Below are 16262 nucleotides of genomic sequence, written 5' to 3'. Positions count from 1 at the left end.
CGTTTATTAACTCAGCAGTTGCTACCTGGAGGCACTTTACGAAACAAGTCGAATTCATCGCAAATTATTTATTTATTTATTTATAACCATTAGACTCCCTCTAGAGATCAGGAGTTTAGGAAAGTATGGCACAGCTGGGAGCAATCGAGGTGCAGACTGAACACAGAAACCTAAATGAACACACAGAAAACCCAAATCCTCACAATTTCACCATAATCCCAAAGAAAATCTGTTGGTTTGAGCTGAAGAGGAGAGCGCATGAGAGAGGACAGAGTATGATGGATAATCTCTGTTTGTACGGTCCAGTCCTTCAGAGAAACACAACACGTAATAGTGCCAGAACACTGTTATACAAACCGATAAAAGAAAATAGTGCCAACACTTTCTCCACCAACAATTCTGTTTAACATTTTATTTTTCTTAGTACGGAATATTTCCCCTATTGAAGAAATGTTCTCCAACTAAAGATTAGATTTTTAACTTCTAAAAAAAAAACATGCAATAAATGAATTCATTTTGAGTGTTTTTGCACGTTTTTAAGCTCTGTAAATGTAAACTCAACCAACATATTTGCATAGTAAAGAAAATACTAAGTAGTAACAGCAAAGACGAATTCAAAGAAACGAGAATGAGACGCGCTCATCATCTCATTTTTAGGCAGAAAAGGGTGTAATGCTTCACGTCGGCCTCTAGAGGACAGTGTACAACAGGTTAAAAAGGTGATGATACACAAAGAAAAACGAGCTTCCAGTAAACACCTGTATCTACCTTTACTGACTGAATAACTAGCGCGCAGACTCGCGCACGCACGCACACACACAAACACGTATCGTGCAGTGTAGGAAGGATTTACAGGAGCATTTTGTGAGGAGTGGGAGACTTAGTGAGGCAACATGACAAGTATCAAAGAGAGGAAAACATCACACAGACTGTTGTCATAACAACATATTGCAATGAACGCCAAGCACCATCTGCTCCGAGATTTTTTGAGACGCATCAAGAGGACGAGTCGATGGATAATTATTTCCCAGGAATAAGAATTAGACCGAATGGTGGAAGCGCTGCTCTTGAAATCCGGCGACGAAGTTTGTGTGCTGCGGTCTCAGTTTTGAGAAGTTCGGGGGAAGCGTCTGATTGCTTTTGTCGCGTCGCATTGAGGTCAGATACTACAGTAGCCGCATAGAGAAAACGAACAGAAACAGGAAGTCGTTCTTCACTTGCACGGTTTATTTCACATGAACTAATAACGGGAATTGAAAGTAACTGTAAGAGCCGGGGGAGCAGGGCGGAGGGAAAGAAGTTATTTTATTGCTCAATGTTCTTTTGGGCCAAACGTCCTAATTTATGGCTGTTAGCCGTCGAAACTCAAATTAATCACGCGCATTAATCTGCATTCAAACCTGGCGCGGGCTGACCTTGAGCGTTTCACCTGAAGTATGCGCTCTGCATCCATTAAGTCGACGCGATGTAAAACCATCTCACAGCATCAGCGTGAAGTGTCTATTACCACCGTCTTATTTCCTGTTTATATGGCAACTGCCTCAACATCCTGTTTTTAATTACTTCTCTCCGGCAGCAGATGCTTCTCGCAGCAACCTGCTGTGGATTACTCCCCTGAGAACTAATGTGCTGTGACAGACCCCACTTTTCCAATCAATAACTCGCCCTAAATCTGCCATCTCTCTGCCTGCCAAACACACTCCCACTTCTAATGGCACATCATTTTCTTTAAGGGGGTGTAATTGCGTGCTGTGGAAAAGCTGCAGCCTCTCTATCTGTGTGTGTGTGTGTGCGTGTGTGTGTGTGTGTGAGTGTGTGTTTTCTTCTTTTTCTCTGTTCCGACCACGCTCGTACTGTAAAAGGGGAATGTAAAAAGTGCAGAGGCTAGAGCACACAGGAAGTGATGAGGGGCTTTACACAGCATGCAGTCTCGCCACCCCTGCCATCACATCTGACAGGCGCACTCACTTCCCTGTTTTGACTGTAACAGTTGAGACATTTCGACAAAAAGAAGTCACTTTCGCTTCACAAACCTGTTGACGTGAACGTGTCAGGATGTTTGTTTGATTCATGCGGTAAGTTAAGTTTGTTTTTGTTTTTTTGCCCAGGTGGCCTCGGTCTTGCTGATTTTATCCATATTTAGGTTGATGATGGGGCAGATTAATGGGAGATGTAGTTTATAGTACGTCCTCAATGTGTCTCCTCTTGCAGATTTAAATTACACGTGGTTTTATGCGTACATCTATAATTCTCTCGCCTTTTCATCACTTGTTATTTAGTATCAGGCCATATAAATTGTGTAGTTCAATTCAGAAAAGGGCCAAAGAGCGTAGAAAGAGGGAGGGTGGGGGAGGAAAGTAAAAGTTGTCTTGATCAACAAACTTTCCTGAGTCTTTAAAGTGAATCTGTGTGTTTATTTGTTTTCTTTGTATTTTGGTTCATTTTTTCCATTTCTAATTAAAATTTTCTTGTAGTTAGTGGTAGTCTGTCTTACAGTATATGAAAATAATTATAAGGACTGACGGTCATGTTCTGCAAATCTAAAAAAAAAAAAAAAAAAAACCACAGAATTTCCATATTTAGGGGTGGCAACTTTCTATTTCAATCACTGTCGGGACTTTTTTTTTGTTCCTCCACAAGAGAAACACTGACTAAACTCAGAGAAAAAATGTCTCATTAACTTTTTTTCTTTCAAATTTGTTTTGTAGATTTGACCAATTTGATATCTAACGCCAGCATAAGTAAGTTGAAATCCCTTTTCTTCTTCTTTTTCTTTGTTTCAACTGGCATTCTCTGATGTCAAGAAGGCCCTCTTGACATCACTGAAATCTTTTTCTGAACAAATTCTCTGTCAGATTTAAGGACCATTCTACAAAGACTATTATTAACAAACATATTTATGTAAATAATCTAAATACTGTCCCAGTCCAAACTGACCTGAAGCTCTAAAAGCATCACTTTCTCTTTTGAACCTGAAAAGAGTTTAACTGCATGAGAACTTCACTGCTCTCCTTTTCTGAAACATTGAGCTCAGTGTTTATTATTTCCATAGGTGTCAGTTCACATGAACACAAACCACAGGAAAGTTCTGACCCATCTAAAATAAGATCTGGTTAATAAGGAAATTGCAAGTGCTTTTTATACATGCATATTATACTATACGCTATTTGCTTGTTTATTAAAAAAATGAACTTGCACGCCTCTGAATATTTTGTCTATATGGACATTTTTTCCCCTTCACTAATAGTGTTACAAGGCCTTTAGGGTTGAAAACAAAACTGCTCTAATTTGTATACTTCACCTGTTCTTGGCGATACAAGTCAATATCAACAATGTTAGAATTAATAGGATTCTGTGTGTGTGAGGGAGGAAAAAAAACAATGACAATTAATATCAAGAGAGTCATAAGAGAGAGAGAGACACATGTGAAGTACAAAAACCTTAAACAAATAGCTCCATTATTGTTCTGGTTTCTTGCACAGGCAGGTGCAAAGAAGGCCTCTGTGTGTCTCATAACAAGAAGTTCCTAAGCATGGCTGAAGTAGTGCTAGGCTGTAGATTCATCTGAAACATTTGCTGCCCGTGATACCCTTTTATCTCGGTCATACAGAATTATTTCTTTGGTTAGCAGAAACAGAATCAGTTCAAAGCAAGATGGACGCCTTTACGCTGTAGAGACGATTCCTTAAAATGTTTTGCATTTGCCCACAAAAGCTGCATGTAGAGGGAGTGTACAGACTTGGTGTTTGCGCCCTGTGTTTTCTGTTGCTACAAAGACCCGATCAGGAATTTCTACTGAAAAAAATACAGCCTGCTCTGAAAGGAATGGCCCAGATTATTTGAAGCAAAGTTCTGTGTAGCTATGGCCAATAACAGTTCCTTACCAGTGCTAAGAATACATAATTTTGCCTCAACAAAATCCTGGAGAGGATGTCAAACAGCTAGTCAACAGGGTCCTTAGCTTAGTTGATAATAGGCATTATAAAACAACTCAAGCCGAACAGAAATACATCTGTAGGATTTAACTCTATATTGGACATTTTCTGTTCTCTCAGCAGAACAACATCGTTTTGTTTTTTTTTCCCACTGATGTTATATTGGAGGGTGCTGTCGACTGTATTAATCTGTCCCGGCCAGCTGATAATGAGTCCACTGGGGTAATTTCTAAACAGCTCTTGGTGGACTTGCAACAGACTGACCAGGCGGATTGATACAGTCGCCAGTGAAGTAAAACTGATGTTGTTTGGCTGAGGAAGCAGCAACATGCTTCACTACAACCTCTTGCAAGCATGAACCCTCAATAGGCGCCAACTAGTGTTTTATTTCAGAGATATCAACTGTTTCAGATTGATTTATTTTATATTGCAAAACATTTTTAAAATTGCTACACTCTCCAGTTTAATATCATCAGACCTTTTTTACTGTTACCGATTACTTCACTAAACCCATAAAGGGTCATTGTTGTTAAAACACATGGCTGATATAATTGTTTCAGAATGTGTTCTTTTAGCTGGCTTTCGTTAAATGTTTAGTTTTTGTATTATTTTTCTAAAATACATAAAAGATATGTTCACATACTTATTTAAAGTTGATGTACTTGTTACAAGATTCACAACTATTTCCTTTTAGCTCCAAATCTGGTTTTCAACCCAGATGTTAAAATGCTGCTGTGATTCTGGTGAAACTCTGTGACTGAATCTTTAAATCAAAAGGTATCTTGATAAAAATTAACATCTCTATCTTTCTTCATATATATTTTTTTTCAGCATGAATGTGGATCTAAACTCCTCAAACATGTCTGTGGATCCTCTGGCAATGAAGACGGAGCAGGGCCCAGTCGAGTATCGCATAGTCGGCCTGGTCTTCTACAGCTTCGTCTTCGTCATAGGAGTGATAGTGAACTTCACTGCCTTGTGGGTTTTTGCCTTGACCACCAAGAAGAGAAACTCTGTCACCACCTATATGATCAACGTGGCGCTCGTGGACCTCACCTACATTTTGCTCCTGCCCTTCAGGATGGTTTACTTCCACCAGGACTATTGGCCCTTTGGAGACGTTTTCTGCCGGATCACGGCAGCGCTAACCATCTTCTACCCCTGCATGGCCCTGTGGCTGTTCGCTCTGATCAGCACTGACCGCTACATGGCCATTGTTCAGCCGAAACACGGCAAGGAGCTGAGGAACGTCCCGAAGGCCGTGGTGGGCTCCTTGGGGGTGTGGATCATGACTCTGGGCAGCAGCGTACCCCTACTCTTCTCTCAGGACGACCCCGATCGCGACTCCAACTACACTACCTGCATCAAGATGCAAGACATCATCTACATGCGCCGCGAGAATGCGGTCAACTTCGTTAGACTCATCTTCTTCTTCCTGGTCCCCATCTGCATTATGATTGGCTGCTATGTCGTCATTGTGGACAACCTAATCCACGGACGCACCTCCAAGCTGAAGCCAAAGGTGAAGGAGAAGTCCATCCGGATCATCATCACGCTCATCGTGCAGGTGCTGGTTTGCTTCGTGCCGTTCCACATCTGTCTGGTGCTGCGCTTGTTGGGAAACGGCGAAGACGGCGGCTTCAACACGTGGGCCGTCTTCACCACGTTCCTGATGAACATGAGCACGGTCTTGGACATCATCTTGTATTACATCGTCTCCAAGCAGTTCCAGGACAGGGTGATCAGCGTGATCCTGTACAGGAACTACCTGCGCAGCGTCAGGAGAAAGAGCCGGCACACGCACACAGGCAGCGTCAAGTCGCTGAGCAACCTCACCAGCGCGATGATATGAAAGTCCGTGGCACAGATACTGTACCAACGACATGCACACTAGATGCATCGCCGTGTACTGTTTGTGTATAATTACCTGAAGGATCAAGAAACTGCAATTAATTTTCCCCGAGTGCAATTTACACTCACAGTATGGAAGTGCTGCTGTTGTGGCGAAAACATCTGTGTTTCAGAGCTGATTGACTCACCCATGAGACTTGAGTTGTTTCCATGCCTTGTTTTTTTTTTTTTTTTCCCCTCTGCTAAAGAAAGCATATGCGGCACAGGTGTGACGTGTTCAGGTGAAAATGTAACTGTTTAAAACAAAGCATGCAGTAGTTGTGCACAAGCATCAGAAACCTCAAGAAAGCAGCATGAAGAGGGTCTGACATCCTCCACAGGAAGCAGCGGTGGGGTTGACGCTCGGTTGCTGCACCACATTTAACTTAACAGGTCCTTCCTCTTCAGCCTCTCAGCTCTGCGAAGGCAGAGTGAGCAAATCTAAGCCATGAGTGATGCGTGATGTCACCTGTCTGCTTTGCAAATACACCGCATGTGTTTGACTTCTGCCATTTCGTGTTTGTTGAGTTTAAGATCGACCACTTGAGACAGGAGGCAATTTCAACACGCAGCTCTGACAGTAAAGGTTGCCGCGAAGGTTGCTTTAAATGAACCGGCCAGGTGATGGCAGCATGGCACAGCTTAGACGCTACCCACCTGCCAGAGCAACACACTCACACAGCGCTTTTAAAAACTTTTGCAGAGTTGACGGCAAAATAATTTTGTCTCGGTTGCGTCGCCGCAAAATTATTTACCTCTCATTCATTTAGATTCATAAAAAAACATTAGTACATCAGTTTTCCAGTTAACAACGGCCATAACGGCTTCCTCCACCAGGAATCTGACTAAAGCGTGTTTATGGTGCAATGTGAAAAGTATTGATTAGGTGTTAAATGATTTAGTTGCTTGGAGTGCATTTACAGTAACATGCTCGAGAGATGTCAGAGAGGCTATTTACAAGATTTACTGCAACCTTAACCTTTAAACAGAAAACCTTTTTCAGCACATGGATGTTTCAGTTTCAGATTTCTGCCGCAGGTGAGAGAGGCATTTTATTCAAAATGTCTCTCTCATGTAAAAATACTGAAGTCAGAGCAGAACAGGGGGCAGACGAGCCTTGCAGGCAACACCAAAAATCAACATTTTAAGTGTTAGGAACATGCAAGGAATCCATCTGTGTTGATCATCCAAAATATATGGTACAAAAAAAATAGAACCCTCAGAAAAGAATAACTCTCAGTATACTCTCTATAGTAAAACTTGGTGAAGATATATTTCTGAACTCAGTAAACCTACATTCAGTTCCCACTCTTCTTAATGAGGTGCCTAACAAGGCATCACCTGAACAAAAAAGCATTATGAAAACCTGCTGGTCCAAATATTGATTTCTGAAATCTTCTTGAGCTAAAACTCAAGTATTGTCTTGTTTTCAAAATAAAATAAAATAAAAAAGTTCTGAAAGCAGCATATTTCTTAATTTGGACTATTTGTCATATTCTGCAAATAAATACTCAAACTGAAGTTCGACATTACATTTGGAAATTTTAGGGAAATGTCAGTAATTTGGAAACTAAAACATCGTTTTTTTGAGAAGTGTGCATGATGAAATTTCAGAAAGTACCCCCGAACCTCATAAGCTGTAAGAAAACAGAAAGCGCCGCACATCTGAAAGCACAGCAAAACATGACTAGAATAAAGATTTTTTAAACAAAGCAGTAGAAGTTTAGAAAACAGCAAAACGTAACTTTGAAAAAATAAATAAATAAAAGTAAACACTGGAAATTTTCAGGAAACAATAGCATTTCCCAAACACTCTCGGTTAAATAGTTGACAATAAACTGAACAACACAGGATAACTTCAAACACCTTAAAGACTGGCTGCAGGTCATTTTGTTCTTGTGCCACTTCAGGACCCCCTCACCTTACACCCAGGTGTTACCGCTGACTCAACATGTGCTTTCCATTACACATTTCTTCATTTTGCTTAAGGGACAGTTCAGGGTTGTTGTTTTTTGTTTTTTTTTATTAAAGTTTGTGAAAATATTCTTGTAAATCTTCCCTCACCTACAGTAAACATGAAACATGTGGCAGTAAGTTTGTAGAACAGTGAGATCAGAGGAGAAGCTAACAGCCGGTCAGAAAGACAGCATTACAAAAGTGGTTGTTAAATGTCTTTATGGGAGTAATAAGGTGTTGAGTCCCATGAATATACACTTTTTTTTTTTTTAGCTTAGGATGTTTTAAATAAATAAGACATGAGACATGAGAATTGCTTTTGTTTTCAATAACGTTAAATAGACCTTTAAAATGAGCCTTTAAGGAATTTGTTACAGAAATCTGGTTAAATTTCACAAAAGAACTGTGAAGGCACAACAGTGGAAAAAAATAAAAATAAAAAATACTCAAGCACCAGCAGAGCTCAGAAGTGGCTGATCGGTGTGAAACAGTAAATAAAAACCAAACTACTGCTCAATCTGGTAAAAGATTCTGGTTCAGTGGATGTTTTTCTGAGCGTTATCGCCATTGTCTTTACAGTAGCTACGCCCCGTCTGAACTCTCTGGGTCTCTGGGAGACATTTGGCCCAACTTTTACAGTAGTCACAGGCGGAGACGAGGGCCGCTCCGTCCGATATAAGGGGGATAGATTTACATTGTGTTAAATAAGAGAAGGCAGACAAGCGGGATTTCCATTTCGCATGCAATATTGGCACCTGCACTCCATCATATGGTGATAGTTTTATTGGCTAGTGGACTACTGGTGGATTTATAGCTCGGGAGTCAAAGGTCGAAGGAAACATCAGAGGGTCGTCTATCTGTCCCACCTGTTAGACATAAAAGAGAGGAAAAAAAAACATCCACGCTGCTCAAAGCAACTGGCATTTAAAACAATTAAGTTTCCTGTCAAGTCCCTGTGATGAATTATCCGGAAGCTTTACCCGCTGTAATTCTAAATCTTCCCAACAAGTGCCTTTGTTGTAGAGAAATTAATGAAAACAAGATTGTCTTTCATAGGAGCTGATCTCACAGCGCGACAGCCAGCTGCTCTTCTTTGGGAATAAAAAAAACAAAAAAAACAGTCAGCATTAAACACAGCTCACGCAAAATACTCCTTTTCTTTTCTTCTTTTTTTTTCCCTACCACTCGTGTGGAAAACAAATCAGGCGGCAGGCGCAGTGGCCATCTGTTTTGTTATTTGATATGTGTGAATACATGTTGTAATGACTTTGTTTGTGAATCGCTCTGCGCGGCGGAACACACGAGAGCTCTCGAAGTGCTGGAGTGTTCAAAGCTAATCATATAATTGGACACAATAGTCGATGACAAATGGAGACGCTCGGAGCCAGCCAGCTGGGGAAGTGAATATGTAATCATTGTAAAATCATATCATTTTTGCATATTTGAAGACAGCTTAATAGAGTTTGCGTGTCAGCGCGCCATCAAATGATGATCAGAGGCAGTTCTGCCGCATTTGTTTCCCGAATCCGACTTTGTTAGGCTATTTATCTTGATCTTGATTAAAAGTGTTTTCACAAGAGTTTGCGTCTCCCGTGTTTATTTGTGCTCCGCTGGTAAGCCCAACTGTGGAAACAGACTTGGGACAAATGACCCCCTTTAGAGTTTCTGAAGACAGCCTCAAGAAGAGGTAAACAGCTCCCAGTGATTACTGCTCGCCCGCGGTGTTTCTTTTCTCCTGTTTACACAAGCAGCGCCTCGTGAAAGTATTCGAACTCATCGAGCTTTTCCCGCTTTTCGACAGAACGCAACATCAAAATTCACTGCATTTGAACAACATTTTATTCTACAGACCAACACAAGTCAGGAAGGAAATGAGACTTGACTTTCAACTATGTTTTGGCAGCAGTTCCAGCTGCATTTGCTTCCAATAGCTTTAGACATCTAGAGACTGATTTAAAAGCTTGAGCTCAGTCTGATTCAGAACAACAATTTTCAAGTCCAGCCATACATTCCTTGTTGGATTGAGGTTTAGACTGTGACTGGAAGGTGAACTTCTTCAACACTCTCAACTTTTAGATTTGCCACCTCTATGCAGCTTTTCTTCTTGGCTTTCCTGGTATTTATCTCCATCCATCTTCCTATCATGCTCTGACCACCTTCACAGTCTATTTGAAAGAAAAGCATTCCCCACAACAAAATGCTGCCACCACCGTGTTTCCCAATGGGGTGGGTGATTTGCATATTGAGCTGGGCACTTCAGTGTCAGGTGAGAAATCGCACCATGGTCGTGTCTGGCCAGAGCAACTTACATGAATTGTCAAATATCTGAAATTGGGGATGGTTTTTTTTTTCTGTATTTCTTTTAGAAATGTTTTTTTTCCTTGCTCCTGTTTCATACCAGATTTGTGGAGCTCGCAGCAGCTTCTCTTACATGAGCTGTGAATCTCTGTAGCTCTTCCAGAGTCACAATAGCCCTCCTGGCTGCTTTTCAGATAAGTTGCAATCTTGCCAATTTAGGAAAATTACCAGTTCTCAGAAGGTTTGCAGTTAAAAGACTGCTCAGAGATGGGGATGCTATTTTATAACCTAACTGTGGTTTGAACCTCTCCACAACTTTCTCCCTGTTCTGTCTGTGGCTCCTTGGTTTTCATGTTGCTGTTTGTCCTCTAATGTTCTCCAACAAACCTCTGAGGCCTTCGCAGAACAGCTGGATTTATGCTGGGACTAAATTACACACTTGTGGACTCTGTTACTTAAAGGATTTCTGAAGTCAGCTTGTTGAACTGGATTTTTATTTAAAGGTATCGCCTGTTACGTTCACTAAAGTTCCCTAGGATGGCTCTGTTTGCTAAATAAGTACCGCCTGAATGTCTTTTATTCAACGGCATTGGAGTAAAGGGGGCTGAACACAAATGCACTTTTAAATTTCTATTTGTAAAACATTTAGCAAAACTACTCCACCTCTTTTTTCTTACTTCAAAAAAAGACATCCTGCTTTAAGTTTCATAACATCCTACTAAAATACTCCGACATATATATTTGAAATGATGCAAAAATGTGAAAATGTTCCAGGTGTATTGACACTTTTGCAGTATTTTTTTTTTTTACCGATTACTTGCACCAGCATCGCCCTGATCATCGTCAGTCAAACGGGATGCGAAACGTCTGTAACGGCGTCGTCAAACCCTTTACATCTTTTTTTACGCCCAAACCGAAGCTCACTGCCGTCCCGTTTGAAGCCCTGCCCCCCCCCCCCCCCCACCGTGTTCCCATACTATCACACTTCATGCTGTTCCCATTAGGGACCACAAGGACATGAAAGGGAGCCTATAATGTTATATAGATACAGTACACGTCCAGCCTCGGCTGGGTCCTCTCATCTACTGTATACGCAGCGTTGGCAGCACTGCAGCTGCCTGCATTTACATCATTTAGTGTTTCTCTCCAGGGCACTTTAATACGCCCAACCTCTCCCCTGGTAAACTTTACAATAGGATGTTGAAGGATACTCCTGGACTGCCATAGGAAATGAGAGGCACATGTGTGTGAATGTAGCTTTGCAGCAGTGTGACTCCCCCCCCCTTTCCAACACACACACACACACACACACTGTCTCTTGTGATGCCGAGCTTAAGGGCTCTGCAATGAGACTAATGGATTCCTTTTGTGGACAAAACTAGGTTAAGCACATGAGCTATTGTTTTTATCTGTGCTATCTGTTCACGGCGGTATCTTACAGGGGTGTTAAGTATTCCTCCACTGCGCATATTCTTCAGAGGCAGTCTCCTTCCACTCTGCGTTGTGTCTCCATTAAAAGGTGATAATCTACATCAAGGGTTTTAAATGCAGCCAAACTGACTCCGGTTGACCCCGCATTCAGCGGAGGAGAGGGAAAATAGAGGAAATGTATGGCCTCGATTACGACTGCGCCTCTCTTTCAGCAGATCCTTGTGCTGCTGATTCACACGCAGCCAGCCACCATTAGTACATATAAATAATGTAAGGCCCTCCTTTCTCTCTCTTTTTCTCTGTGTGTGTGTGTGTGTGTGTGTGTGTGTGTGTTCCCCCACCTCACTCAACTCTCTGCTCAACTAAGTGCCTGCATGGAAGCCTTGGCCTCCTCCTTGTCATGTTCTCCATAGATCAGATTTATTTTAAGTCTTTATAGCGGCACGTTCTCCGCAGCGTTGCGTTCGACGCACGTGGGGATGTTTTTAATTGTATCATGTGAAGTGGAGTAGGAGCTCCAGCGGGGAACCGTGTCAAGTTGTGTTAATATTTAATCCGCTCTCACTTTAGTTCCTCCATGATCCGCCGTTACGGCGATGGGAGCCCAGATGAGGACGCGACGTCGCAGGAAGGGCGAAGATGTGATTAAAGCCAACGCGGCTAATAGAGGTGGTCTCTTTCAGGGCGCCGTGTTGCGGAAAGCCGGTGTCTCTCTTTAGTGGTGAGGCCACACGCCGGGGTGGGGGGGTAGGGAGGGGGAATACGATGGCCGCTGACTAACTGATGCGCTTACTTCAGCTGATGTTCATGTAAAAACAGAGACAGAGATGAACCGTTGCACGTGTGTCTGGGATAAATATAAGCATATGGTTCTCAAGCCGGTGTTGAGTGTGTCTGCTGGTGTTTTGGAGGAAGTGAGGAAGGGGAGGGGAGAAGGAGGAATGGATGGAGGGACGAGGGAGGCCTTCTCGCGTCCTCTGTGTGCACGTCACGTCTGCACTGCCGGAGCTCAATTACAGGACCGATACTCAGAGAGGAAACTTCATCATGTCGTACAGATGTCTTCACCAGAGGATAAGGGAAAAAAAGAAAAAAAAAGTGGGAGGCGATGCATGTTGCCATTTAAAGCGACACGGTTGGTGTTTGTTGGAAACAAACAAAATGAGAAACAGTAGGACTGTTGGATGCGCGACAAATACGCGAATGTAAGTCCGGAGCGGAAACCCACTTAGAAGGCTGGAAACGAGTCGTCCTGATGGGCAGAGCGAACACCTTAACCAAAGCAGAAACGCTTTGCAATGAAAACGAGAAAGAAAAACTGCACAACCTTCATGCAGAAAAATACTGAAAACATCAACTCAAATCTCACTAGCGACAGAATCTAATTTAAAATTGTGAATGTAAAAAAAAAAAAAAATCACGCTTGGTGTGAATGGGAATCATTTCAAAATGGCTCGCAACAAAAAGCAAAGAGGTAACAACAGAGCTTACAGAAAAAAAAATGGATCATGACATAAACAGTTTGTACCGTTTTAAACATCACATGAACAAACATCTTAAAATGCAGCTGATCAGTGGTTGGGGCTTGTGGCTTTTGCACCCCGGGGGTCAGCGTGTCCCGCGAAGAAGAGCCATTAACCGTTCTGCTGGCTGAATTAATCTGAAACAATAACTTGTAAACAATAATACTCTTTCAGTGAGCCATTCAGTTCCATCATAGTAAACCTCTTTTATAACCCAGACAGCTCTATAAAGTGCTTTAGGCATCATTGGGCACAGACCATCATTAGTCAGTCGCTGTGTGTAGATCTGAATAAACCAGGCGGACGGTGATCTTGCGCAGACACCGGCCCATATCTATTTTACGCTGTTTCATTTCAGTCGTGACACAGGCGGCGCGCACACTCCACCAACAATGGCCGTGTTTTGCTTTAATTTGATTAGGTTTTGTCTCAGCGAATGCCAAGTCCTGTTTTGCCTCAAGAACATATCTCTTAATCACGTTCCATCCAGGCTGTGTCTTTCATCTAAATCTCACAGTCGTGGCTCACGCCCAACTTTATTTCGCTGAAAGGTAGAGGGAAAAAACACACACACACACACACACACACACACACACAACAGCGCATCCAACAAGAGGGAATACAATGACAAAAGCCTACCTCTCATCTCTGTCACATGAAATGATGTTTTGTGTTTAGCCGTGTGCACTGCAAAAACGTGTGTGTGTGTGTGTGTGTGTGCGTGTGCGTGCGTCTGTGTGTGTGTCTGCAGGGCTCGGATCCATGTTGTTTGGTTTGCTTCTCCATTAAGAGAGCTGTAAAGGAGAGGGAACAGATGGCTGCTGGCCCGCTCTGTCCTGCATCCTCTCACAACTGCCACACTTCCTGTGCGTCCATTAATCTTCCCTCACCAGTCCTGCAGCACAACTTTATTAAAACAACTCAGGAGAGAGGGAACAACAAGCCCGCGCAGCTGTCAAGAGCCAAAGACAGAACCATTCGTCCACAGAAGAACGGCCTCGGATTCCTGAGACGCATCTGTAAAACAGCTCGAGTGGAATCCGCCCGGCTTTCGGAGCACGGCTCAGGAAGAGCGGGCTCGCCGTCGCGGCGCTAAATGTTCATTTGGAAGCCGGTTGCAGGCGCCAGACGCCGTACGTTTGGCTGAGCGTAAATACAAGGAGGATCAAGATCAATTGCTGGGAAGTTAGTGTGAGTGATCAACACAAAGTAGTCCCTAATTTTGAATATAAAGGGGGGAAAAAAAGGATAAATGGTTTTTAATTATATATTTCAAGTGTAAAGTGAATTAGGCCTGTCTGTCTGGGACACCATTAGAACTAAATTACATTTTCCTGGGATTCAGCATCTGAAGCTTTTTGGAGACCTATGATATTTTTCTCTCCAAACTGTCACCTTGTGGTTTCAGCTGCGTTAAACTTCTGTGTACATATTACAAATAGCAAGCGCTATGATTAGATAAATTTTACAATATTTACAGAAAACGCTGGAGTTTCTAAGAATGTCTCAGGACTGAAATTCAATGCTGCGACTCTCAGCAGAAATAAAGACACACAGTTGTTTAAGTTTTTTCTTTTGCTGACTTCTTACTGAATTGAAATCTCATTGACATTACCAGCATGTCACCCTGGAAACGCCGTCTTCAAAGTGACAAATAATAGTGGGAACATCATGCAAAAAAAAAAAAAAAAAGAAAAGTTAATGTTTTTCTTCAACAGGGGTATCTGGTAAGAGTTGATGGCAAGTTGGACAGAGATCAGTGCTGGAAAGATTCTTATTCGAGGCAGAAAAAGACTTGAAACAGGGGTCAAAGGTCACATTCCAACAGGAAAATGACCCTAAATATACACCCAGAGGTACAGTAAGAATGGGTTGGATTAAAAATTGTTTTGTGTCAGTGCAAAGACCTGAATCCAATTGAGAATCCATGTAAGGAAGTGGCTAAATACTAATGGATGACAAACTTGTCAGATTTTTATTTAAATAATAATAAAAAGAAAATGAAAGCCCTGTAAAATTTTCCTTATGATACAGCCCTACTTTGGTCTATCCTATGAAAATATGAATCATAGAAATGGACTGAACCCTAAAGAAGCAACAATTACTTTTTTTAGTTAACTTGCTTTAAAGGCGAATTTGAACAAACTTTCCTTAAACAAAAACAACAGATTCTGTAATCACACAAGGCCTTATTTCCCCTTCCTGCTCGATTGTTCTCGCAGGAGGAAATAAACTAGACTATTTACTCTTCCTGCTGAAATTTACATGTAGTGTTCTGTCATGAGAAATACTCTCAGAACAAAGCTCTATTTGGTCCTGCACTCTGTGCCCATAACAGTCAGTGGGCAAATTGAAAAATCAATTTCAATTTAAATTATTGGAATAAAGAACTCTACTAAGCCCGAGATGGAGAAAAAAAAAAGAAAAACTCCTTCTTCTAGATCCCCTTTAATTGGAAAGTCATTTCTTCAGGGTATTCTAATGGTTCTAAGAGAAGATTGCAAAATAAAGTTGATGAGCTGGTGGGGAGTGGGGGGGGGAGGTTAATAGCATGTGGGTGTGTGTATGTGTGTGTTTGTGTGTGTTGCACTGACCCTGTGTGTTTTATTTGCTCTTCTACGCAGCTCTCCATCTCCTTCCCTCCCCTTCCCTCATGACAGAAGCACCAAATGAAGACTAATCCAGCGGGCTCACACACACTCAGACATACACTCCCTCACGCCTGTGGTCACTCTTTTTTTTTTTCATCCCACTGCTATCTGAAGGGAGTGTCGGGGGGCTCCTGGGTCAAACTAAATTAACTATCCAGCTCGCTCACAATTGTAAAAATGTAATTGACTTAATATATCCAGCCCTGGTGATTTGGATGCGTGCGCTGCAAGCATAAAACCGCTCAGACGACACTTGAAATTCAAAAAAAAAGAAGAAGAAAAAAAAAAAGTCTGACGTTGTTTTGATAGAACGGGTCAAGAAAATGTTTTGATTTGCTTCAAAACTCCCAGTGGATTGAAAAGAAAAGACGACAGGATGACTGCAAGGTGAGCGATGGAGAATAGAGTTTGAACTGAGCAGCCACTTTTATCCATAAACTCACTCATCATTCAGTCTAGAAGAAAAAAAAGCTAAATATTACTGTTAGTTTTTCAAATTATTCGGTGCGATTCAAAGCGGAAGTTTTTGGGAACCGCAGCTGGAACAAAACCAACTTTTCTGCAAATGTAAGTAAAAC

General features: G+C 41.9%; 1 protein-coding gene across 2 annotated transcripts; it reads left to right on the top strand.

The window, feature by feature from the left end:
* The first annotated feature begins 560 nt into the window (after positions 1-560).
* gpr18 (G protein-coupled receptor 18) lies at positions 561-9360 on the top strand. Of its 2 annotated transcripts, XM_015058858.1 has the most exons (3): positions 562-2075; positions 2709-2741; positions 4767-9360. In XM_015058858.1, exon 3 carries the CDS (start codon positions 4768-4770, stop codon positions 5785-5787), a length of 1020 nt encoding a protein of 339 aa, XP_014914344.1. In that variant the 5' UTR covers positions 562-2075; positions 2709-2741; position 4767; the 3' UTR covers positions 5788-9360. The 2 variants fall into 2 exon arrangements, with proteins under 2 accessions (XP_014914343.1, XP_014914344.1); XM_015058857.1 differs by lacking the exon at positions 2709-2741 and having other exon boundaries at positions 561-2075.
* Positions 9361-16262: the final 6902 nt, after the last annotated feature.

The sequence above is a fragment of the Poecilia latipinna genome, unplaced genomic scaffold, assembly GCF_001443285.1.
Source record: "Poecilia latipinna isolate Pla-1442-1.1 unplaced genomic scaffold, P_latipinna-1.0 Scaffold1579, whole genome shotgun sequence".
NCBI classification, from domain to species: Eukaryota; Metazoa; Chordata; class Actinopteri; order Cyprinodontiformes; family Poeciliidae; genus Poecilia; species Poecilia latipinna.
Note: the sequence above shows the minus strand (reverse complement) of the source record. Positions and strands in the feature narration are given on the sequence as shown.